The 26836-nt window shown below is 44.8% G+C and overlaps 1 protein-coding gene across 2 annotated transcripts in view; it reads right to left on the bottom strand.

The window, feature by feature from the left end:
• EPRS1 (glutamyl-prolyl-tRNA synthetase 1) overlaps positions 1–26836 on the bottom strand; it is a 483086-nt gene that overhangs the window by 255865 nt on the left and 200385 nt on the right. For both annotated transcript variants that reach the window (XM_085612943.1, XM_085612942.1), the window contains exons 16-18: positions 25715–25827; positions 19865–19982; positions 12635–13027 (exon numbers count right to left, since the gene is read on the bottom strand). In XM_085612943.1, coding sequence (XP_085469069.1) covers positions 12635–13027; positions 19865–19982; positions 25715–25827 — 624 coding nt within the window. The remainder of the gene's footprint in view (positions 1–12634; positions 13028–19864; positions 19983–25714; positions 25828–26836) is intronic.

The raw sequence follows: 26836 nt of genomic DNA on the forward strand, positions 1-26836 counted from the left end.
CACCCAGTCCTGGATTACTAAAGTAACGATAAAGTACTCTACCTGCAATTTGAATTTCTTGCCATAGAGATCCATTGAATGTTTTCTGTGAAATATTTTCTAAGTGCTAACTTTTGAAATAGCTAAATATTATTTAAAAATCATTACAGTTATTAAGTCGACTTTCATCACTTGATTCTGAATACTGACCCCAGGCTGGTTCTAGGATCCAGACCTGGAATTCCAAAAGTAATCTAAAAAGTAATTTATCACAAATAACCTGAATTTACCATTGAGCTCAATGCATTGTATGTTTAGGAAATAGGATTGTTTATTGCAACCAACTGTGACTGTTTACACAAATTTATTGCTTGAAACAAAAGTATTTATATTCAACCTCTCATTCTGAGAAAGTATATTTTTACCCCCTTTGTGGTTCTAAAAATAAAACAAGCATATATTTTATATATACAAATCATTGGCCTAGAGTTCAGTTATTGAGTGTGTGAAACCATTTGCTGACTGAGTGTGTACAATAAATGCTTTACACTGTCCTCTGGTACTGCCTTACTGCTCGACCAAGCTACCACTTTTTGAGAGTAAGGTCATACCTAACTTTGACCTCTATCAGCCTCTGGGGGACTGTGGACTCTGTACACCCTGTACCTATTAGGGAACAGTATATACAGAGCCACTTTCTCACAATAGGGGAATACACACAGGGATACAATGCAGTGGAGTCCTTGGAAATACAGAATTTTGTAATGCACGGCAACGGAATTAATAATTTGCCACATTAAGCAATATGGGATGGGGGACGTGAACTAAGCAATTTAAAATATTAAATATATGAAATCCTGAGTGTTTCGCCTATGCCTGCATACAGAAGCACATGCAAAAGCACTCCCTCACCTGCCAATACCCGGGGTAGGTACAACATTCTGATATGTATGTGTGACTATACACCAGGAAGATGTGTACATCTTGAACAGAAACATCTGCCAGACATTGAGAGATGTCAGAGTCAACAACAGTCTTGAAGAAACTACCACTGTCCAAAGTGGGCAGAAGAGCAATCACAAAGTTAATTGTGCCATCTTTTTGCTACTATCCCTTTGAAGATGACTAGGGGAATATTTAAGGTCATGAATAGTTTTTGTAGGTGGACTTGATTTTGAGCTTGGGGGCCTAGACAAAGACGTGCGCTGGGCAAGCTGCAGTTGCCAGACTACTCTGACATGAGACAGAGGAGTAAATGGTGCCAAATAAATGATAACCTCGTACCAGTTATCAGACCATATCAAGACTGTGGAATATAGCTACATATTGCTGGGCAAGACAGCTGATATGCACCAAAACTAAGGTGGCTTAATCACTGGCGGTACTGTTGTGTTTCTTACATGCAATGAATTAAGTATCAAAAAGGATGGATGTGCGGATCTGGGAACAGGAAGGAATTGTGTCACTAGGCAACAGTTTCAGTGATGGGAAACTACAAAGATCTGAGGACTTTATGTAGGTGACCCAGATACCTCCATGTCAATTTCAAACACATGGCTCTCAGCTTTGCACACTTCAGAAAAATAAACCAGAACATGCAGCACAAGCACACACTTGGGGAAGTAAAAGTGAAACTAAACATTGGGTGTGGTAGGAAGACCGTAACGAATATATAGGACTCTGCTTGCCACATTAAAACAACTCTACACACACTGAAAGCTATTTGTTCAGAGGAGCTAGAGGGACAACTGGCAGACTGGAAGAAAATAGTAGGTTATTCGAAAAAGGTTTCTAGAAATGCTAGGTTTAAACTTACAATTTAACATTCTACACCACATGCATCTTACTCCTAGTCAACTGCATAGAATGCTTCCAATAGTGTCAGAAAAGAGCCCGTGCTGCTTAGAAGATGACGTAGTACTACTACACATCTTCTTGATATGTCCTTCACTGATGCAGTTTTGCACTTAAGTACTGGAAAATGTAAAAGACATAACCAGAGTGGAAATACAAAGAGGCCACAAAGCCTGTCTGCTGGGTCTCCTACTTAGGTCTAAACAACACTTGATGGATAGCAGATTAGAAGATGCGGCCTTACTAATGGCAAACAGGTTGCTAGCAATAATGTTTGGACACATTAACAAGTGAGCTATGTTTCAAATGTGAAGGCACAAAAATATATGCTATGAGAATAGAATCATAGGAAAATGCAGACTCTCCACACCTTGCAGTGTAGAACTACTACAAGCAGTATCAGTACTAAAAGGCTGGAAAACTGGATTGGGAATAGATACATGAACTGGCTGCCTGAGGTATTACCACCGTTTGATCATATAGCAGTCCATGTAATAAAGTGTCTTCTGTGTCTTCTTCTAGAGGGGTTATGCTACCATGCAGAATGCTCAATGAAATATGGGTGCAGAGCAAGTTTAAATTCTGGTTTATTTAAAAATGCAACTGTTCTCCCGATTTCAAATTTCATGTTTGAAAGTACAGAAAAAAAAACACTTAAAAATAAAATATGAAGATCAACGAATGTAAAATAGTTCAAAGTTGCCGTCAGTGATGCAGCTTAATAAAAAGATTTATGGGAATATTCTGTACCAGGAAATCCCCTCACATAATCATGTACATCAGCAACATCTTCCCCTACTAGACACATGCTTTCGTCCCTGATCTTCCACTGTCACACTATTTTCGATACTAACATTATCCTTGCTCTAGATCGCATCTCTGTGGGCCACCTTCACAACTATTAAGATTTCAAATCCTACAATCCTCAGTTTTGATAGCATTGTGAAATAAATTGATCAAGTTCATGGGTTTTGAAAATTCTGAGATATATTGTCCAGTAATCTCAGATTCCCTATTCTCACAAGATCATCCAATTCAACCTTTGTGATCTAGATAGGATTCCTCTCGTCAAACTCCTGTCCTCCCTGCAAGTTTACTCTCTACCCTACTTCTCCAATCCACTTACTTCATCCTCCCCCATGCTAATCGACCTCTCATTGACCCAGTGTTAAACACATTATTGAATTCGGTATTCTGCTCCTGCATTTTTCAAGGGGTAGCCTTCTGGTCGGTGAATGTTGTGTCAACCTATACATTCCCTCCCTTCAACACTTGCACAGGCCCATGTGCATGGTCTTCCTAAAAACCTCAATAAATTCTTCAGCAATCTTGTTGCCTCCGCTTGAAACAGTGCACTTTCATAAGTTGTATTCATTTGTCCGCTAAAAGATCCACCCTTTCCTTAGACACCTACTTGACCACCATTATCGATTTCTTTCAGAAAATGTATAACATCGCGTCTATATTATTCACAACCGTCATCAGAAGACTGTAGAGGACCAACGGTGTCAAGGGCAATATCCTCACACGGTCCCTTCAGCAGTCTCCTTGCCACCAAGGGTTGAACTACATTTAATAGTTCTGTCACTTGCTACACACAACACATTCCCTTCTCAACCATAAGATCCATCCAATCCATCCAAGTCCACCAATATGCATCTCTCCGTGGCTTTCATTTCTTGGAGACCCAAATTCGCAGATAACCTAGGTACTTCACAAACCCTCTCAAGGGACCAAGCTTGTTCCTTGGAAACCTACCCTTCTTTTCGAGGAACTCATCTTCGACACCCTCCAGAATTTTTCTTTTTTTTTTTATATTACAATGCTAGCTGCACAACTCCTTTCCCACCTATCCTCCTTTTATCCTCTTCTAGAATTCTTGCTGAATTTCACCCATTTCACAGTGTCCGTCTTCATCACCTATTCGATGACATCACATGATATCCAAACATCTTGTACACATTCCTCTTCTTGGTGCCAATGATCACAGGAACGAAACACTGAAATATTGCCAAATACTGTTGCCTTTATGGCGTGCCAAAGTCCAGCTCAATTGCCCACACAAAGGTAGCTGCCAACCTCACATGGACCACATCTGACCTGCAGCATGACGTCATGAAAGCGGTGGAGACCAAGTTACTTACCTTCGGTAACGCCTTATCTGGTAAAGACAATCTAGATGCAGATTTCTAACATTAGAACGATCTCCAGGCATCAGACTGTATCCAGAAACGTTTTGGGACCAGTAACTCTGCGCCCTGGTATATGGCATTGTTCAGCTCAACATAGCATTGCTGGCGCCGGAAAGGACGTTCGCGATGCCTATATAGGGTGCCACCCAGGCGCGCTGACATCAGTTCATTTTCACGACTTCTATGCCAGAAGCATGTAGCCAGGAAGTACACTGACCACTGGTGTGGAAAACGAGGGCACTGAAAGTGGAAAGCCCCGTCCCTAGATATTTGCTCACAGAACAGAGAGGATTGGTGAGTCGACAAGGAATCTGTGGCTAGAGTCTCTATTAGATAAGGCATTACCGAAGGCAAGCAACTTGTCCGTGTGATAGAATCTTCTAGCCGCAGATTCCTCATCTTAGATTAGATACCCGAAGAATACCTCCCCAGAGCTGGGTCAGTGGACCAATTTCACATGAGGAAATTCGCCACGACCGATCGGGCAAAGTGCCCTCCCTACAGACCTGACTCTCTAGGCAGTAGCGCTTGGTAAAAGTGTGCAAGGAAGCCCATGTTGCTGCCTGGTGGATGTCCATGATCGGAGCTGCACAAGCTAACGCAATGGGGGTTGCTTCTTGGCCAATGCATAGCAGATTTTAATACAGAGTACAATGGTCCACTTCTGCATGTCCTTTCCAACCTTCACGCCAACATTCCCCACAAAGAGTTGGTCATCCAGCCGGAACTCTCATGTGCGGTCAAGGTAGAACGACAACACTCTTTTTGGGTCTAGACGGTGAAGTTGATCCTGTTTCTTAGAGGAATGAGACGGAGTGTAAAAAGTAGGCAGAGGGAAGATTTTACCTACATGAAATGGAGTTACCACTTTCAGAAGAAAGGAAGCTCTCGTACAAAGCACCAGTTTGTCTGGGTATATGTTAAGACCAGGAGGCTTGGATGACAAGGCCTGAAGCTCCCTGACTCTTCAGAAAGATGTTATAGCCAGGAGAAAGGCTGTCTTGATAGTAAGGAGCCTGACTGGACAATTGTGCAGAGGCTCAAAGGGAGCACACATAAGGAGAGCGAGGACAAAATTGAGGTCTCACTGGGGCGTAACGAAAGGAGTTTGAGGAAACATATGTTGCAAACCTTTCAAGAACCTATGTACAATAGGAGACTGGAAAAGGAACGTTTGGTTAGGCAACCTAAGGAAAGCAGAGATTTTAGAGCTATATCCCCAAACAGTGCCCAGAGCAGAACCCTGCTGGGCAAGGGAAAGAATGAATAGGAGAACATGAGAAAGGGGTGCAGAAACCGATTCAATGAGTCTTTCTGAACATGCCACAAATTATGCCTAACGACAGGCATAAATCATCTTGGTAGAGGGATGCCTGGCTGCCAAGTTAACGTTACGTTACAGAATTCAGGCGGAATGCCAAAAACTGTCAGGTCCGGGTCGTGAACTCTCCATACTGCTGTGACAGCAGGTCCTCATGAAAGGGCAGCCGGATCGGAGGACCAATGGCCATGCTCTACAGCTCGGGATACCAGACTCTCCATGCCCAAATCCGGTGCCATAAGGATGACTAGCAACAGGTCATTCGTGATCTTGAGTACTCTGGGCAGGAGAGGTATGGGCGGAAAGGCCTATGGGAGGCCTGGGCTCCACTCGAAATAAAAAGTGTCTCCGAGTGAAAGTCACCCTGGAAACGCCAGCATGCAGTACTACTGACATTGCAAGTTATTGTCGATAGCGCACCAAGGCTCTCCTCACGGTTGTAAGAGACCTGGCACCACTTCCGGATGGAGACGCCATTTGTGATCCGCTAGGCATCTTCAGATGAGTTTGTCTGCTCCTCTGGCGTTCAGAAAACCCACCAGATGTTGAACCAGCAGGGATATGGTCTGCTGTTCCAGCCATGTCCAGAGATGCAGGGTCTCTTGACAAAGGGTCCATGACCCCCACCCCACTTTTTGCAGTACCACATGGCGGTGTTGTTGTCTGTGAACACTTGCACTCGTCTGAGACCAGAGTTCCCTGGTCACCACCTTTCTCAGAAGGCCGCACGATCCCAGGAGTGACATGTAAGGAAGTGGGTTTCTGTTGCAGTAACCCAAAGCCCCCCCCCCCCCGCACACTCACACTTTTTGCCTGATACCTGATGCACTTTTCTTGGTGTGTCCTGGGTCCCTGCCAATCAGGTACCCAGGGCCTGTGTTCCTTCCCTAAAAACTGTACTAAAGCCTAAACCCAATTGGCATCTCAGGCCACATGTCAGCCCCTGGTAAATGGTACCCTAGGAACCCAGGGCAATGTGGCCAGAGAAGACTCCTAAGGGCTGCAGCACTTATTGTGCCACCCTTAGGGGCCCGTACCCTGACACACTCACTGCCCTTGCAGGCTGAGTGTCCTGGTACAGAACTAAACACAGAGTCGACATGGCACACATCCTTGTGTGCCATGCCCACAAAGCCACTGCCCTGGCATACATCAGCCACCCCTCTAGCTGGGTGCCCTATGCCAGTGGTGAGGACACGGGTGCATGAGCCCTGTGCCCCTACAGTGCCCAAGGCCATTCCTGGGCACTGTAAATGCAGTGATGCCATTAAGAGTATATGTGCTGGGAGGTTGTCATTACGAACTCCACAGCACCGTAATGGCTACACTGAAGACTGACAAGTTTGATATCAAACTTCTCAGCACATTAAGCCCACACTGATACCAGTGTGGGATTTAATGTAAAAATCACTACAGAGGGCATCTTAGAGATGGCCCCTGAAACCTAACCAACAATCCACGTCTTGTCTAACAGGCTGCCTAGGCTGCCACACAGCAGACATGTTGCTGGACCCTTGGGTGAAGAGCCCCCGCTCTCCTGGGCCTGCAACAATGCACATCCTGGGCGAGGTGCTAGGTCTCCTCCCCCAGGATGGGCAGGAGGAAGCTTCAAAGGCATGCCGCCTTTGTGAGCTTCTCCAGGCCACTTGCTGTACTCAGCAACTGGCCCCCACCGGTTCTGACCCCCCACTCTGGCGGGAAGACTGGCGGGAAACCCTACATGAGGAAAGGAGGTGTGCCAGCCTGTGCCAACTTCACCCCTCAGGTGGGAGAGGCGAGGTGAAGCACAACTCTGGGCTCCGGTCATCTTGAGGATGGGGAGCCCTGCCCAATCACAGCTAGGCTCTTACCCCCCTCCCACCGGATAGGGGGTGTACTCACCCCAGGACAGGGACCCATTGGTCCCTGCCCTCACCCTACCTGTAACACCCCTAAATTTAGTATTTAGGGGCACCCTGAACCTTCCTTCCTCAGATTCCGATTCGAAAACAAGCAAGAAGATCAAGAAACCAGAAGACCCGCCACGCAGCTGCTAACAAGAGGACGACACCAACTGACTTGGGCCCCAGCCCTACCGGCCTGTTGATACTTGAACCTGCTCCTGTGGAACTCCGGCGCCTTCAGTGGTCAGCAACCTTAAAAACCCCGGAGGACCGGACCACCTTGAGACTCTACCAAGACTGGGACTCCCACGAGCAGTGGTTCTGCGCAAACAGCAATTCCCCGAGGTGCCAGCCAGGAACCGCAAAACCAGCACACTCTGCACCCACCGAGCCCGGCCAGTGCCCGAGTGGAAAAAGACCCTGAGGACGTCCCCCCCGGCGATTGTGACATGGAATCCAGTGCCCAAGGACCCTCCTCGATGACCCAGACGATGCCTGCAGCCTCAGAACCAGGGACTCCTCCAACCGCGACCAGCAGGGGGTAAGATTTTCCGACGTTAAAAGACACCCCTGCACCTGGCGCCCCACAGCCCCCTGTGCCCAACTCCTGGATGCCTACCTATCCTCCAAGATCCCAACTTACCCCTCGAAGTGTTGGTCGCTCCTGAAGATCCTCCGTCCCAGAGCCTGCAACCTTTGTTCACTTCCCAAGATCTCCATTGAATACCATTGAGCGCCCGATGGCTCAAAATCACCCTGCACCCAGCCGCCCGAGTGCCCCTGGCAGTGCAACCTATGTCCTAATATACTTCCCCATTTGCCCTGAGCAAGTGACCAGGAGCCCAGCTCCCACAGCCGCGTGGCCTGCTCGCCAGCAGCCACCAACCAAAGGCCCCCTGCCTCTCATTGGTAACATTGGGCCTAACTACCTCTGCACCCGGCTGCCCCTGAGCCGCAGAGGGTGTACCAACTGTACCTACCTGACCCTGGGAGATCCCAGAGTCTATGCCCAGAACCTCAACTCTGCCAGTCGAGTACTTACCTAAAAGCCAATAACTCACGTTCCTTCCATAGGCTAACATTGACTGGTTTCACTTGAAAATTCTTCCAAGTGTGGAGTTTTGAAACTTTAAAATATTCATCTAAAATCAGCCGAACAACGAATTCCGATTTACTCGCCTGTTATCAGGAGAGACCTCAGTGCTGCATCTTATAGCTCAGTACTGACCCTGAAAAGTAATTTTAACCGTACTTACCAGTAACTTGAATTTTCTTCCATAGGAAACCATTGACTGTTTTTCGGTGAAATTTCTTCTGTCGTTTTTGCAAACTTACAAATATTCCTTAAAAATCGCCTGTATAACTTAAACGCAGTTTCTCAACTGCTTACAGGTGGTACACTAGTGCTGGATCCAGAATCCAACACTGACCTAGAAAAAGTAACCATAACCCCTCTTACCTGCTAAGTGAATTTCCTTCCATAGGATAACATTGGTAATTTGATCAGAAAAAGTTTTTAAGTGTCAACTTTTAAAATAGCAAAATATTGCTTAAAAATCACAACAGTAACTAAAACGTATTTACTCACTTGTTTCCAAAAACTGTCCCAGGACTGAATGTAGGATCCAGTCCTGGAGTTAGAAAAGTAATCCTGAAAGTTATCAATTGCATACAACTTAAAATTCCCATTGAGCTCAATGTATTATTGTGTTTGAAATTGTGTTGCCTATTGCAACAAACTGTAACTATTACCTACAAAAGTCAATTGCATATTGCAAATTATTTAACTAAAACATCTCATTCTGAGAAAGTATATTTTAATACCTATTGTTGGTTCTAAAATAAAACAACTCTATATTTTTATACAAACCCTTGGCCTAGAGTTCAGTTCTTGAGTGTGTGTGACCATTTGCTGACTGAGTGTGTACAACAACTGCTTTACACTGTCCTCTGATACTGCCTTACTGCTCGACCAAGCTACCCCTTTAGAGAGTAGGGTTATATCTAACTGTAGCCTCTGCCAAACCTCTAGGGACTGTGGACTCTATACACACTGTACCTATTTGGGAACAGTATATATAGAGCCACTTACTCACATGACACATCTGTCACTATTGTCAGATCTGCCTGGGGAAGGGAGGGGAGTCTGCTGCTGACCCACTCGTGGTTCGTAAGCCACCACTGCAGGTCCTGGATCTAGACCAGGTCAGAAAAACTCCCCTGATGCTGCGACTACCGGAACTTCAGATCCCACTGCAGAGCCCGCATATGCCACTGGGTATAGGACACAAGCAAGATGCAGGAGGTAATGAAGACCAGCAGCCTCAGAGTCAGCCTTACCGAAATCCAGGATAGAGGCTGAAACATCGGTATCATAATCTAAATATCCTGGACTCTCCGTTTCAGAGGATAGGCTCAAAATTGCACTGTGTTCAGAACAGCTCCGATAAAAGGGAGCGTCTAAGAGGGAGTCAGGTGTGACTTTGGCACGTTGATAGTGAAGCCCAGTGAATTCCGGAGGTTTGCCGTAGTCTGGAGGTGGGAGACAACAGCCTGGAATGAGCTCCACTTCAACAGCCAATCAGAGATAAGGGAAGCCTGGCAACCCTGATCTCCGCAGATGAGCTGCAACCACCACCTGAGGGGTGTTGGTAGTGCCAAAAAGAAATACAGTGAACTGAAAATGCTTACGGCCTACCATGAACCGCAGGTAACGCATATGGGCAGGCAGGACAGGAATATGAAAGTATGCATCTTGCAAGACCAACGCCACCATCCAGTCTACAGAGTCCAAGGCAGACAGAACCCGAGCAAGAGTGACCATCTTGAATTTACCCTTCTCGAGGAAGAAAGAGCACACGTCGAGGGTAGGCCTCCGACATTCTTGGGCACCAGAAAGTAGAGGGAATAGCAACCACAACCTACTTCTGGCATCAGCACACTCTATGGCTCCTCAGGGCAAAAGAGGCGTCACTTCCGAGCAGAGAAGAAAGGGTGGTCCTCCGTCAGCCTGTCATAAGTAGGTGGCATGCCAGAAACAGTAGTCTCGAAGGGGAGGGATTAGCCCCTGTGGACAATCTGCAAAAGCCACCAGTACGATGTTATTTACTGCAAGCAGGGGGGGTAATGGTGAAATTTCCCTCCCACTGGATTCCCATGAAGATAAACGGGCAGACTAGGAGGATTTAGAGGCTACGGCTGCTGGGAGGTTGGTGTACTAACCTGACCGCTGGCCACCCGACCCACGGGGCAGGTAGGGAGAAAGTTCACAGCCACGTAGAGGCTGGAAAGCCTGTGTGCTGCAGTGGGTGGGTAAAGACGCAGTTGTACGTCCCTTCCGTAACCACAAAAGGAACGAAAAGTGGATTAAGGGTGATGAGGGACCATAGAAAGGCCCAAGGACCTAGCTGTAGCCCTGCTATCCTTAAAGCGGTCCAGTGATGAATTCATCTGGTCTCCGAAGAGACGGAAGCCATCAAAGGGCATGTCCATGAGTGAGACCTAGCCATTCCCAGAAAAGCTGGTCATCCTCAACCAGGCGTGGCGTCGCAGGGCCACTGTTGACTAAATTGTTATGCCTTGTGTGTCAGTGGTGTCTAGCCCACAGAGGATGGTGAATTTAGCTGTATCCCTCCCATCGGCAACAGCCTGAGAGTGCACGGCGTGGGCCTCCTCCAGGACAGTTGGAAGCACCTGCACAACCTTATCCCACTGGCCGTGGGAATAGCAGCCCAAAAGGCAAGCGGTGTTCACAGACAATCTAACAAAGGAGTTGATGCCAATATGCTATATCACTGAGAGGAGTCACTCTACCTCGTGACTCGAAAGACTTCTTTGCACAACTCCGAATCCAAGACTAGATGGCATGAGTATGCAGAGCATGCGCATCTACAGCCACACATGCCATCGAACACAGTTATTTAGAAAAAATATAAAATTGTAGGGCAGCACAGCTTTTCCAGGCTAAGCCGAGAACATTTGTCACAACAACCTCTTGGACTAAGCTTTGATTGCTCAATCATGCTACCCTTGGAAAGAGTCAAGTTTACAACTGCAGTAACTTATCAGGCAGGAGTGTAATATTATTTTAGGCCTATTATCGTGAGAAACAGTATCACATTGCAGTTGCTGCCAAGTAACAACTGACTATCACAGGAGTCACAGATAAGTACTCAGAATAACACACTGGAATGGACCATTTGATGATGCAAGTTCATCTTCTGCATCGCTGTATGTGCTGCAGAGTCAACATGCCTCCTCCCTCCTGGCGGATAATCTCATTGAAATATAATCCTATATGGGACCTAGGCTCCAAACGTCCTCCCTTTGCAGCAGTCTTGCAGTGCCTATACACCCAACTCAGTGTCTCTGCCAAGGACTTATCATCCCTCATAGATAATCTTTCATACCGAGATGTAATGATTATAAAACGGTCACCCCCACACCTAGGCAAAATCAGTTCAAATCCGAGCTGGAAGTAACTCAGATTTTATGTTTAAATATTAGAAGCATAACTATACCCTAGACTGAATGCCTCACTGTTGCACCGACAGGAAGAGAGGTATGTATTGTGCTCACTTTTTTAGACTCCACAATGAACCCTGGCTTTCTGTTAACTTATGAATTGCAACCAAGTCCTGAAGGATGTGCTGCCCATATTCTACAAATATATTCAAACACACCTCATACAGATGATAGCATACAGAACACAGGGGTGCACTGAATGATAATTTACCCAACAGAAAACACCAAGGTCACGAAGCTCCAGTGACCAAACCTGTGTGGCTTAAAATGGTAATGAGGAATACAAACAAGTGGTGTATGGAATGTCTGGATTAATATTGGCCACTGGTAATTACTCAGACCGCATTCCAGTTCATAGTTTTTTTGCCCACTAAACCACCTCAGATTAGACCCAGCCATATGCAAAATCAGCCTTGGACCTGCTCCAATATAACAGTCAAGCTATAACTACCATGACAGATCAACTCTGAACCGAAACACAAGCAACCCAATAGATAAAATAGTACTGAAGTATAGGTACAACAGTAGAAGTTAGAGGAAAACAGTATGTTAAAGACTGCAAAAAATCATTTTAAAACATTGTACTATCAGATGCCTGGTGCTGCTCATTGACAGCCTTGACTTTCTGTGAAATGTTGTTTGATTTCATTTAGAAATGAAAACAAAGACCAAGCACAGCAATAAAAAAAAATCTGAGCTAATAAAGAGGGTCTCTGATCTACATAGGGAGTTCCTGAGTGTGGTAAAATCAAGGTTATATGTACAGAGGAAGGAACATGCAGTTTCCAGTTCTGTATCTAATATACCAACAGGCTGGGAATGAATGACAGCCCCGCAATAGACACATTATTTTATGGCCAATAACATACATTTCTTCTTACCTTGGGTGCTTTCTCTGCCTTCAGTTTGCGCACTACCTCTCCTTGCTGAGTCACTTTTTCATAGATGGTGTTACTGTCTCCGGCACTGGAAGGGGTAGGTTTGGGTTGAGCAACTTCGGCTGCCTTCACTGCTGGCGGATTTCCAGGTTTATAGTCTTGCCCAGTGACCTGCTTGTATTCTGCTTTTAGAGACAGAAGTTGTTTCACAGCTGCATCCACTTCAGTCTTTTCTGCTTTTTTAGCTTTCAAGTCACGAACTAAATCACCCTGAGCAGTGACTTGGTCATAAAGGGAAACTGGGTGGTGTACTTCTGTGGGAGATGGAAGTGGGGAGAGTAGAGGAGCAACGCTGACAGCCTCTACAGTGGACTTTCCTTTTGGCGCAGACGTAGTCTGTGAAAAAACACAATTTAACACAATATAAGAAACTACTTAAGCCTTTTTAAGTACCAACCAGCGTTTTCATTGCTGCTGATACTATTCATTTAGTGTCAAGTCTTTCAGCATTTCTTTTAGATTCGTAAACAGATTACATTTCCAAATAGACACTATAGCTGGGGTACACATCAGTTGTCTGTTCTTGGCAACATATTTTGTACAGTTAGTCGAGCATTTGTTCACAATGGGGCTGTAGTTCTTGTGTACATCAGGAGGCCTTAATAATAAACTGTAGTATGGTACTTGTCCTGGCCCAGACAGAAAGGCATTTCACAGTGAGGTATGTGAGAATTATTTATGCATGCAACAATTAACTCCAACATAGGCAAATCTGTTCTTCCTTTTTAAGAAGTTTAAAACGCTTTTTAATATACATACAAATGCAAAAATACTTTCAAATTGATCAAACAAACTTCAGCATTGCTCATGTAAGCATATGACAGTGGTTCCACGGGTCAGAAACTCCCCAGCTGACCCTTGTTAATAGAGGTTAAATCTTGGCTCTTCTTTGGACAAGGGTCTCCTTGTTTACCCCACTGCAAAGGGATCAGCTTAGTTTACCCTCTGGACAGAGATTTCCTTAGTGTTCCTTCTGCGCAGGGATGAACGTAATAAGCCTTCTGGACCCAACCCCCGCCCTTGATACCTCTTGTGAACAGGAATCCCCAAGGCACCTGCTTGGGATAATCACCAGACTGGGATGGAGGTGCTGCTCCCTTACACAGAGAACTCTTTGCAGTTATCACTGAACAGAGATTTATTGTGGTTTCCCGCTTGCTGTCCCCCTCTGGACGGGGACGTCTTGTGCGGTATAATTTGGATGGGGACCTCCTAGTCATTACCAGTGGCCAGAGATCTCTTTTCCATGTCAGGTTAACAGGGATAACATTGCAGATACCTTCACTTGAGAAGTGACCCCTATCGGGGTGGTCACTCCCAGATTGTGATTTTTTTGTGGAACTCATCTACTGGTAATCTTAAACTGGAACACTGCTGTCAATTGCCTAGTGTATGTGCCCTGACCTCCAAGACATGCCAACATTGGCTTAAAAGATGACTCGAACACTTAACTTGCCTCTAAAGAAATAGTATATGGAACAGCAATACACCCATGGCATGAGAAGTTAAATGGCACTTGTAGACTACAGCACCTATTGTGCCATCCACTAAAGTAGCATTAAAACAAGACTTCAGGCCTATGTAGCTTTACAGCAGCAGATTCAACCCCGCTAAATAGATCTGTCAAAACCACCCTTCTGAGAGGTAGGAAAACTATTTTAAATAGGTCATCCCTAAGCACACCTAATCCCCCAGTGACTAGTCCAAAAGCGACCTTGTCACTGTTCAGACTGTAACTGGTACATAGCAAAAGTAAAAGTATAGATTATACATTTTAATCTATAACTTTTGACTTGTACCAGCAACAGTTTCCATTCTAAATCATATTTTTATATAGAAGTTCAATCTAATGATGAATTCTGATTAAAAATATTAAAAATTCAACTTTTAGAAAGTGACACATGGGAAGGACCATTCCTATGTCCCCCTAGTTCGGGTGCACCCCCAGAACCAGTTCTGAGTGACCAGAGACCCTCATTACCCTGGCCACATCTCTGAGAGGCCACACAGGATCTCCACAAATGGAGAAGGGCTTCCCCGTGAGAGTGAGGGGCACTGTGGGATTGTCTGCAGTAGGGCAAATGAGAAGTACTGAAGAATGTGGTAGGGTTGCCACAGGACCTTCTAATTCATAGGTTATGGAGTGCCCAGGAGACACTCCTACCTTCTAGATGGTGTCAGGAAAAATGTGCAATCCACAGCACCTCCTCAGAACACATCCTGCAGCTGTGGATGATTAGAAGAGGACTGGACCTACTGTTTGTGGCCCGAGAGGAGCCATGAAAGATTGAACCTGCTTACTCAGGAGAAAGAAGTGGACTCCAAAGATCAGTTAGCTGACCTCCTGCGTGGTTGCAGGGACAACAAGAAGCCTACATTTTCCCTAAAGTGCTCAGCTGACCCAGTCTCCTTGTTATACAGTAGCCCCTCGGCACAACTCCGCCTGAACGGTACTCTGTCCAGACCATTTCAACTATATCGGGGGACTAGACAGGGTTGCCCCCTGTCCCCGCTATTATTCATTCTAGCTATGGACCCTCTAATCAGACATTTTCAAGAGCGCCACCTACATAGGGGGCTGCAGTTTCGCACGGGCCCTCTCCTAGCTTCCCTATGCGTGGATGACACCATCCTGTATGTCCGGGAACCACACCTCAACCGGTCGCCTCTTATCCGGGAAATCATCCGTTTCGGTAGATTCTCGGGCCTGGGTATCAATTGGCATAAATTCATCATATTCCCGCTAACAGAGAGCACAGTCAAATGGGACTGCGAAAACCCTCTTGAATGGTGCCAAGATTCGGTGAAATATCTTGGTATACATATTCACCTGGACACCACTCAAATTATACACTTAAATTATGGGCAGACTTTCCAAAAACTAGAAGAGCAGGTTGACAGATGGCGGAGGTTGCCCTTGTCGCTAGCGGGCAGGGTGGCCATATTGAAAATGGTGGTCCTTCCCAAATTTCTATATCTCTTTAATAATATTCCAATACCCCTATCAGACGGCTTCTTTCGCACTCTGCAAACACTCATGACCCGCCTGGTCTGGGGCGGAAAACAGCCACGCGTTCGCTGGTCCATATTGACCCTGCCGTATAACAGAGGCGGTTTCAACGTCCCGGACTTCCAACTGTACTATTTGGTAGGGCAATGCCACTACGTGTATGCCTGGTTTCACCCACACGCACGAATCCCGTTCCTACGGCCAGAGGCGGACCTGGTTCTCCCGGATAGGTTGAGCGAGGTACTAACAAGGGGTTTCCCACGGGACAGACGTGACATCCAGACGTTATTAACAGCCGCCTGGGAGTGGGGCAAGTTGAGAAACCGTACAGGTGCTGCACTTCTATACTCCTCCGCCCTGCCGGTACCCAACGCCAGATGGTTCCCAATCACTGGGGAAAGGATAGTACAGCGTACATTGTCTGCATTAGACATCGTGAAGATGGGCGATCTCTTCCCGGGGGTCACATTTTTTCCATAGACGAGGACACCAGGTTCACTGACTGCAGCTTCATGACCTGCTTCCTAATGAGCAGAGTGAAATCCGCGATACATGCTGCGCTCCCCACATACCCGGTTGAACCAGACTCGTTTCCCCCACTCACTTTGGTGTTAGAGAACCCAAGTGGCGCATGCCTCATTTCTAAAATGTACAAAGCCTTAGCCCGAATGCTTCCGGTGGACGACTCAAAACTCAGACAGGCCTGGGAGGCGGACACAGGAGGGTCTATATCAGACGAACAATGGGTAAAATGTTGTGAGGCCACTAAGGACATATCACTCCACAGCCGCCATAAGCTGCTACATTTTAAATTCCTCCGCCGCGCTTACCTTACACCAGCCATGGCGCATAAGATAGATGCCACTAGACCCCACACTTGTTTAACGTGCGCTTCCCCACATGCTGACTTTCTGCATCTGGCGTGGACCGGTCCCCGCTTGCAGACCTACTGGACAGCGGTACACGTGACACTAGGGAGGATAATTGGGCTTCCACTTGCTCCTCTTCCCAAAATTGCACTTTTAGGATACACAGTCCAGATACCCAAAAAAGTAAGAAGACTAGCGTCACTGGGGCTACTGCTGGCTAAAAGTGAAGTTGCCATCCACTGGGGCAGGAAAACCGCCCCCAAACTACAAGATTGGCTGGGAAGTCTGGTGTACTGCAATACCAACACAGAGATATATGCCAGTCTTATGCCACCAACATCACGTCCCAAAGACATATGAGGACCGCTGAGGGCACATTTGGACGCCGCCAAGCAGGCTTCCAACGCACAGGCAGACAATGGCATAGTGCCGGAGGGAGTGGGCTGATGGGAAATTCAAATGACATGGTTGCTCTGTACAGTACAGCAAGACCCTGGGGAAATGCAGTTGTTCAGCTCTACTAGCAATGCATTGTTAGCCTTAACGTATTACACCTTGGATTGGGACTGTGGGAGGGGGCGGGGGGGACATGTCGGGGACAGGTTGAAATGTTATACGTTACCACTTTAAAGGCTGGCATCATAACCACTATCGTACTGAACATGTCAGGCACAAATTGCTTTGATTGAAAAGCGCTATATGCAATGCACTGTGATTTCTCTCCTTTATTTGAAAAATGCAGGAGTTAAAAAAAAAAAAAGTGCCCAGCTGACCAGTGGCAATTGTTCCTGGACTGGACTTTGCGATTAGCCTCTGCCTGACTTCTTCAGAGTCACTAAGTGCACACCCCTGGGTGCCTTAGAAGTATACTACTGTGATTGCTTGGGCACCAGAAATTTTTGGGGGAAACTCTTGAAAACCTTTCCTCCAAAGCTCCAGAGGGACCAGCAGGAAAAACCGCACTGAATTTCAGCTGTGTCCCACTCAAGGCTACCAGCGCTTCAAAAATTTGACTAAGTCCCATTTTGCTTTGGGATTAAAATAAAATTCTGCAAGAAATCTCCAAAGCTCCAGGAAGACAACCTGCTTCAAGTTTCCAGTCTTCTGTACCACCATGGTAGCTGCAATTTCAGCTGCAGCCCGATGATGGAGGACTTTTCTTCTCAAAAAGAGACAACGTTTCTTTCTGAGTTGAGACTTCGAGAAATGTCAATGTTTTTCTTCCAAAAAAATGTCAAAGTCCCTTTCTCAAGTGGAAACTTTGACTTTCATACTTTCACTGAAACCAATCCGCTTGTATCCAATCAGAGCAGCATTCCAGTTGCACTCAAATCGTGCTTAGGTCCCAGACTTCCACTCTGTGCTGTTTGATTTTATCTTCACTTAAATCTTAAAGAATTTATATTTCCTGTTTAACTTATTGGATTTTTATTGTGTTTTCTTCTAGTCATAAAATTGTTCACTTCAATTTAAAATTGGTAGTGGAGTTTTATTGTGGGTACTGTGAATTCTACGCTGTACGCACTGCTCAAATATTTTACACATTGCCTTTGATTTAAGCTAGACTGCGTCATATCAGTTCATCAAGAACTGAGCACAGATTTATTTTATTTGTGTGCCATCTAGCATGCGGCAGGCTTATCCTTTGAGGTGGACACTTGCCCTCTCAAAATAATCCACTTGGTATCCCCTCTAAAAAGTGTCCCTCTGGTTGCCCCCATCAGAACTTAGTCATCCGGTTGCCCCACAACCAAAGGGAAGGGTTTTCCATCCTTTCACATATGCTCTCTACACAGGAGTGATTTGAAGCCATGTACTAGTATTTTTCAGGTCTCGTATTTGGCCGCTGTCAACTTCATGCTGCTGGAGAACACTTTTCCTTCAGGAATCCAGACGGTCTCTTATTTTTGGCAATCCCCCGACTTGCATAACCCAATGAAAAGACTAAAGCAGAATCTATCAGATCTCTAATGTTTATTAGGTTCATAGAATAGCATTCTGCCCTTCAATAGATCATTTTAAATAGGACTCTGAAACAACACACCCTACTACAGTATATGTAAAGGTACTTGCCTTTGTCAGATGCTTTCCTAATCCTCTTCTTACACCACAAAGTGAAACCTCTGAAGCAGATTCATAAATTTGATAAGTAAACAGGTCCTGGTTCTACAGAGTCCACGCACCAAGAAAAATCAAAATTCACTGATAAGCTGCAACAGAGTCTCAATAGTGCAGGAAGGCATAGGCAGATAATATTGTAGCTCACCCAAAGACGAAAGAGCTAAATTGAAACCTGAAACCGTAAAGCTGTCTATAGGTAGGCTAAAGAGTTTTAACATAACTCAATGCCCTTTCAGTAACTTCTGCACTTTGAGAGTGAGCCAGCTGCAGATCCGTTCAAATTGAAAATAAAGAACAGCAATACAGAAGAAATTTGGGTTAGGTCAATATTTGTATTTATGGTGCACACTGTACAGAAAATGTTTAAAGAATGTATGTCTGATAATTTCTCTGACGCCTATTCTATGTTCCCGAAAGTTCTCCACTTCTTTGAATATTTGCCAGTACCAGATTGATACAATCATATGCTTTTTTTGAAAAGACAAGGGATAGCAATTTACAACCGGAGGTAAACCAATGATCTCTGATGGCACAGAAGGCATCATTTGCATCCACAAGTGTTCAGCCTCCTGTGGCTTTAAAAACACAGCTCATGGAGAGAAGTATTCAGATAATAACTTGAGGCAGAGAGAGGAGAGGTAGGGAAGATCCATCAAAGATATTTAAGAAATACATACTTTTCTCGCTCGCAACCATCTCCAAAGACCTACAGTTCCTCTGTCTCTTCCCTTCAATCTTTCTGCTAGCTTATCAGTTGATGCAAGGTGTGTGGCCAAGGGCACACAAAGAGCCTATCTGTGGTTTTACTTCTACTGCACTGGTAATCTGGTAAATTAAACGATCTGGCTATACCCATGGGGGTCCAGCAAGCATTTTCAACTCACCAAGTATCTTTTGCACCAACATTACCTTTCACTTTGAGCAGCTTTATGGGTTGTCAGATGGCAAAGAGAAGGTCATAAGGCAGCCGTGTGGAAGTCAGCTTTTTTTGGCATGGGAGGGCTTTTGGTTGTGGAGCTAATAATGCAATGAATCATTTGAGTCAATTAAGCGTAAACCCATCTATGAACCTTGCTTAAAACGATGATGCAAGAATGCTTGTTCTTTTCAAATGCACGCATTAGTGTAAAGTAAGGGATACTGCATCTGTAGATCAATTATAGCAGTACTTACCTCCTTCTTGGCTGCTTCAGACTTGGTCTTTTCTTTGGAGCCAGATGTTGGCATTTCTTTTGTGTGTCCATCAGGAATGTAAATTAGGAGGCAGGGAGCTTCTTTGCAGCTGTGTGGACTAGAGAAAATAAAAGACATGTTTACAGAGCAGAATATTAAATCAAAGAAGGGTAAACAGTTAATTGGGCTATAGAAATCTATAGATTAAAGAAATCATTTACAAGCACTGGTTTCTTGGCTACATCTCTAGCCACTACTACAGTGAGTTTGTTAGATACTTAGCCTTTTTATTTACCAAGGTTGATTCAATCTCACCATCTAATTTAGGACGAAGGAATCAAATTGAATTAGTAGTCACATCTCAAAGTCAGAAGAAAACGTTAATTTAATTTGTTTTTGCACCTGCCCTAAATCAGTAGCTAAAGAAATTAAAAGAGGTCTGCAATCTTGATAAATTAGGCAATTCAATCAGGCAATTTCTATGAAAGGTAAACAAAAGAAGTGCGAGCAAAACCTAAGCACTAAGATGATGCACACCAATATTCAGAGAGTTGGGTTGCATTTTTGCTTGAGAAACCAATATATTTACACTAAAGATATGACGGGAAGCAGCCACTTTGCTAAATTATTGCATGCATTAAGTTATCAGTCTGCAAGTTCATCTCTTTTTTTAAACACTATGGTATTTGATGGTTGGTTCAGGAATATTCCCACTGAAATCCGTCATTTGTTTACTCCAGTAGCAAAATGCTTTTATTCACTAGACAGATGGAAAACCTTAATCATTTCTTCACTATCGGTGAATTTGAATGTCACTAGCACTTAAAGAGTCTACTTTGAGCTTTTTCTGAATTGCCTCAAACTTTATATTTCACAACTGTAAACTGATTTTACATCAATAAGAAGCCCTTTGACATCAGATGTAACCAACTAAACATCTAGAGCAATGTGATTGTGAATGACCATTTTCATAGGTCTAATACTGGTATTTACTTCACGTTACGTTGAGGGAGCTAGGCCACAGAGATGAAAAGATTTTTTGTCACTGGATCATGTTGGTCAAATAGCGAAGCCAGGGTTAGAACACAGATTACCAGAGACCAGAGTCACCAAGTCACACAAGCAGATCCTATGCCAAGAATTTTGCTTTCTGGTTTACAGGACTAACCTAACATTTTCTAAAAAGCCAATGCCACTGAAAGAATGCGAGTATTGTGGCAGAGCCACTTACAAATGTTTGGCGAACAAATGTCTAAATGTACCCCACTCCACACTATGGCCCTTTTTCTTTTGGTTCAGTCAGCTCTTGCCTAAAAACAAGAGAGCCGATCAACCACAACAGAAGATATAAATTTTGTGGGCATGCATCTGTTGTGTTGTTTAAAAATATGATCATTATTTCAGTCTTAGCATCAGATGGATATGAATACAACCACCTAAAATCATTTTTAGGCTGAAAAACAACTCAGTGTGGAGCATTCAACTCGTCGAACATTTAGTGCTAGGACTATCATTTACGCTGTGGAAGCCCCACAGCGTGGTTGCCAACTTCAAATTCTTTTATTCAGCTTTTATCTTTGGCAGGGACTTCCTTCATGTTAAGTTAATCTCCCTCAACAAATTTTGCTCTCGTTTTCTGCATGGGGTGAGAGGGTAGCATGTGAAAACAAAGTCTTAAATCTGGAAAAACTACTCCTATGGGTAAGTGACCATTTTGTTTTGCAGCATAAAGATTTCTGGATTTTCATGCTCTCTATAGATTAAACGTTACAATTAAACATCACTGTTCCATTATCCTGCAGAAAGTTGGGTGGAAAAAAGGTTGTATTTGTGAATAAGTATTTAAGAATGTTCTATCACAGCTGCATTTCCTTGTTACCTTCAATATTATCACAATAGTGTCTAATATACGTATGGACAGAGGGCCATGTTGTTGCTGTGTAGACGTCGCGGATCAAAACATTTGCTATAAAGGAGTATAAAGGAGTGTGTTGCTCCTTTCTTTCTTATGGAAAGGTGTGTGTGTAATTCAACCCCGTGGTACTGGACAGCTCTGTGGATAAGCTGGTTAATGCCCATGGTGTCCTCGGGGGGGGGGGGGGGGGGGGGGGGAGGAGGAGGCCTGTTATCGTCATCATCATCCACTGGAGTAGGGGATGGTGTAGGAGAAAGGGAAGGAGGAAGAGCAGGAGAAGGGATCCGTAGAGGAGAGGTGTCAATGTCCCTCTTTCTAGGTGGTGGAGCCGGTGCAGGCGTATCCAGTGGTCTATTCTTGGAGCTAAGTGTCAAGTGACCAGTTTTAAAAACCTTTATAAGAGTTTTTTGAGTTGGATCTGGTTGAAACAGTTCTTCTGTAGGAGGCAGATCCTTCAGCACCGGAGGTTTTTTCGGCGCCAGCTTAGTAGCGGTTCTGTGCTCTTTTGGTTTAGAACTGTGGGTTTTTACAGTTTCTATGGGCGGTGGAACCGGTTTCTTCGGTTCAGAGGCCTTTTTCAGCCCCGCAGCATGCGAGTCCTTTGAGGGCAGTTTTTTGCTCGACTCAGAGTGTGTTTTTGGTGTTGAGGAGCCGGTGCTTGTCTTCGGTGCTGAGTGCTTAGATGTGGAAGCAGCGGTCGGCGTGGATGAGGAGGGGGAAAGATTTTCTTGGTGCCGGTGAGTGTGTTTCGGCACCGAGGGTAGGCTGACTCGAGCACGAGTCGCCTGAAAGCTTAGTAGGCTTCTTTGCCGGGCCCAAGGGCGGGGTATGGGAAACAGTCTCTTTAGATGGTATAGAAGGGGGGGGTTGGGGGCGACGGCTCTACTTCCGACCCGCTGTGCCCAAGTGATGTCCTAGACGTCTGAGTCATCTGCTTCGGAGGCGCTGATGAGGCCTTCTTCGACCCGCTCCGGCTCTGGCACGTCGACACCCTCTTGGAAGATGTCGTCGGGGATGGATGCCGACAAGCGGGCCATGGTTCTTCGTGCTTGTCGGTCCCGAATGGTCTTCTTGGAGCTGAAAGTGGCGCAAGCTGGACAGTCTCTGGCCTCGTGCTCCGGTGACAGGCAGAGGTTGCACACCTCATGCAGATCGGTGTGGGGAAACTTCGACCCACATTAAGGACACTTCTTGAACGGTGTCCTTTCCATGAGCCAGAAGATAAGGCCCAGGTAGGCCCGAAGGCCTTCGTCGACGACCGGAATCGAAGACTTCGAAGCTGTTGAGACTCGTGTCGATTGGGAAACGCGATCGAGACAATACCATCGAAAAGGGTGAAGGATTGTGCGTCGAAAGTAGAATCGTTAACGGTTCCGAACTGGAGCGCGAGAAACACATCCGAGCCTAATGGCGGAAAAAAACAATCGGAGGATGGAGCCGATGCCCATGCGCACGATCGTCCTAAGGAGGAGTCACCTACCTCGTGACTTCCAAAGACTTTCCAGGACAAAAACAAGTGCAAACATCCGGGCCCAACACCAGATGGCGATCTATGCATAGTGTGTAATCTGCAGCTCATATGCCTCGAACACAGCAGTTTAGTCTAGCGTTGAAGGTCCTGAGGGGTGTGTATATACTCCCTCCTCTGGTGAATCGGTTTTGATGTCCTGTCAGCCTTCTTCGGATGTATCAGACTTCTTCGGAGGTCTCTTCTTTAAAAAAAATGACCGGCTGATAGGATCCTTTGTCAAGTTCCTTGCCTAAGAATTCTTCACCAGCAGTTCTAGTTCTTCAACCTCTGACGACTTTTAGTTAGACATCTTTTTGATGCTGAGCGCCTTCTGTTTTATGTCAATCGTCAAACTTTCTTTTTGGCATGAAAGGCTCCATTTGATGTACTACTCCACTCTCCTGGAACTCTAGACCACCCTTAAGGGTCGAGGCCAGTTCAGAAGCTTTGCTGTCTGCAGTATCCGAGGGTTTGAATCAGAGGGATTGTCTGGGCTTGCGTTTGCCCTCCATCTCAGATTCTGCGGTCAGTGTGATTTTGGGGTGCTTGAATTCCAAAGCCCTCGGCTCTGCCTGGTCGACTTTGGGATGTTACCTTTTGTTTGCAGCCTTTGGCGCCTCTAGACATTGACTTTTTCAACCACTTCTCCCTTTCGACGTTGGCACCTTTGTCATGAGAATCTTGCCTCTGCGCCATCTCAGTATCCTCTTGTGCCTCATCGTTGTGGTACGTCTCAGTCTCCTACCAGGGAGTCGGTTTCGGCAACTGTGCCTTGGCGCAGTGTTTTTCTCTAGCTTTGAATGTTTTAGACTGGAATTTCGTGCAGGCATTGCTGATCCTTCGCAGTTTGGTGATCCTTTGGTAGGCATAAGTTTTACAGCTGGTGGCTGTCTTTTTGAGCAAATGTTTTGGTGGCAGGTAGGGTATACCCTGAATGGAATATGCTCCATGCCGCAACAGCATTCTCTAGCTCACATATATAATGACAATGTGGGTAATATGGGTAGAAAACCCAGAGGTTTACAGTGGAAAACTGTAATTTCCCTTGACGTCCTTCGGTGTTTTATCCTCTGATCGAAAACTGGTGATTTTCCTTTAAATCAGGCTTATTTTTTCTGCTCATCCAGATGCTCCTTCCCCTGCATCCAGACACTTCTGCGGAATAAAGATTGTGAGGCTGACCACCACCCTATGGAGCTTCCGGGGCGTACACCTGACATCAGTAAAGGAGGGACATAGCACCAAATGGAAGACAACTAATGCTATTTATAAAAAAAAAAAAAAAAAAAAAAAAAGGGAGATGAAAAAATAGACAATTCTGGATCCAACCACTAGACGGCGGAATAATGCAAAGCATGTGAATCCAGAAAGATTCATGCTACAAAAAGTGTATCATAATATACTCACTGTATCCATAAGTCTCACTTATGTCCACTCCAAACTAAACAAGCAATAAGTTGCACCTATGAGAACTATTGACTTTGGCAATGTTTTGCAGTCATGCTGTACAGCAGCGTGTATGTGTTTCAGTGAGGCCAAAACTAGTTTAAGAACGCTCTGTGAAGCAGCGAGGGCTAATGCGCTGAGTTTTTAAAAAGTGCATAAGTGCTGAATGCATCATAGCACTTAAAATATTGAGTGTATATGTTGAATTCTCCGACGTTACATTCAACAAATCTAAATCAGTGATGTACCTGACTAAAGAGGAGGTGGGGGAACAGAGTTAACCATCAGGCTTGGCGGCAGAGATTGAGGGCTTTACATACTTGTGGATGCACAGATCAGGTGGCTAGAAGCTAGCAGGGGAACATTGCCCCTCTGCTACATACCCTGCTCAATAAGTTAACTTACCATCTTTGATGAGGCAAGTGGCAATAACTAAATTGATCTCTTTCACTGGGTTCATACAAACTGCATGATAACCCCTGTAAATCCCCTGTGATTTATTAATGCAACTTCATTTTTTGCGAATGGGCTTCTAGCAGGAGAACAGCATCCTCAGAGCAGGGATGAACAAGTGCATTAAATCCCAATTTGACAGCACCATGGGAATAGCAGATATATTGTCACCCACCCCACCGTCATAATACATTGAGGATAAAAACAAATTGTAGAGCTTTGGAAGACCAAACACATAAGCGGCATTAATTACGACCTGCACTGTGTTTATTATGTGAGGCTTCTTAGTACGTTATGAAGAACCATCTATGAAGAGACATAGTCATTTTTATTTCAGATAAATAACTCGCATTCCTTAAGGTAAAGAAATACATGGTGGCAACCAAGCACATGCAGGTGAATAACTATACTTCAAATGCCAGCAATTAATGAGACTACCAAAATTCATATGTTGTATTAATGCCATCTCTTTAAGTTCCTTCCAATTGCTGCATTTCAAAGTATGGAATCGTTCCACACAGCTTACCTTACTGGCTCATAGGGTTCATCACAAATGTAGAACCCTCTTCTTTGAAGCTGAATGATGTCTCCCTTTTTCAAATCTTTAAGGCAGGGATCTCCCAGCATCAGCTCCTCTTGCTAAAAAAAGAAAAGAAAAAAAAAAGTTGTAGGTCAGGTACAATGAAGAGACAAATAAATAGAATACAAGTAATAATCCCTAGGAAAATACCTACTCAGCAATTTATAATATCCTGTGCCTAAGAAAGGGTTGTGATTTGAGCCCAAGCAACAGGGAAACTATGTAAAGCCAAGACCATGACTTATACATTTATCAATTAATTATAACGCACTCCTCTTCAGAGAGACCAGGACACAACCTGAACACTGTACATTACAATGGACTGAATATATGAACAGGACAAAGAGATGGCAACGTTTTACAACCTCAAGCGATAAAGACTAATTAAGGCCCCAGAGTTTTAAACACAAAGTGTCCATTGTAATGCAGGCTTGATTGAAATTGCACAAAAGAATGAAAACAAATTATCATGCTCTCAAGTCCAAATACCCTGATCTGCAAACAAATCAACTTCAGAAGGAGGAAGATGATATTGGTAAAGAGAAACGTATGTGGGGTAGGATGGCCAGATGGATCAATGTCAAATAGCAACCCAAGGACAACAAACTGTGCTTCCTTTCAAACAAAGTCAATATGTTTATGGGACGTAGTATCTGCCAGCTGAGACACTGCTCTTTTTTGCTTTTCTCTTTGAACAATCAATAAAAACGTTATGTAAAAAAGTCAGTACGGAACCACTATATTTATGGGTTGGTACCTCATTTTGGCCAAAATAAAATTGCTCAGACAACTAGATGCACTCGAAAACCAACTCGTCAACCTCCAGCATGGTTTCTCACCACAGATTCAAAGGTCTTCATAATTCCACCCAGAAATATTAGAGTACTATATAACCATGGAGGACAAAACTTAAAAAAGCAAGGGTTGCAGAAGTAGCATCACATACCATTTGACCACCAAAGGCAGAACAGGGTTGACTCCTTGACTTACCCATCGTATCTGAATATGCTCTTTTTGCATCTTAAATACTTGAGGGTGCAGTGAGGAGGAGCAGTACAAGGGGGGAGA

This window comes from Triturus cristatus, chromosome 6, assembly GCF_964204655.1.
Source record: "Triturus cristatus chromosome 6, aTriCri1.1, whole genome shotgun sequence".
Taxonomy (NCBI): domain Eukaryota; kingdom Metazoa; phylum Chordata; class Amphibia; order Caudata; family Salamandridae; genus Triturus; species Triturus cristatus.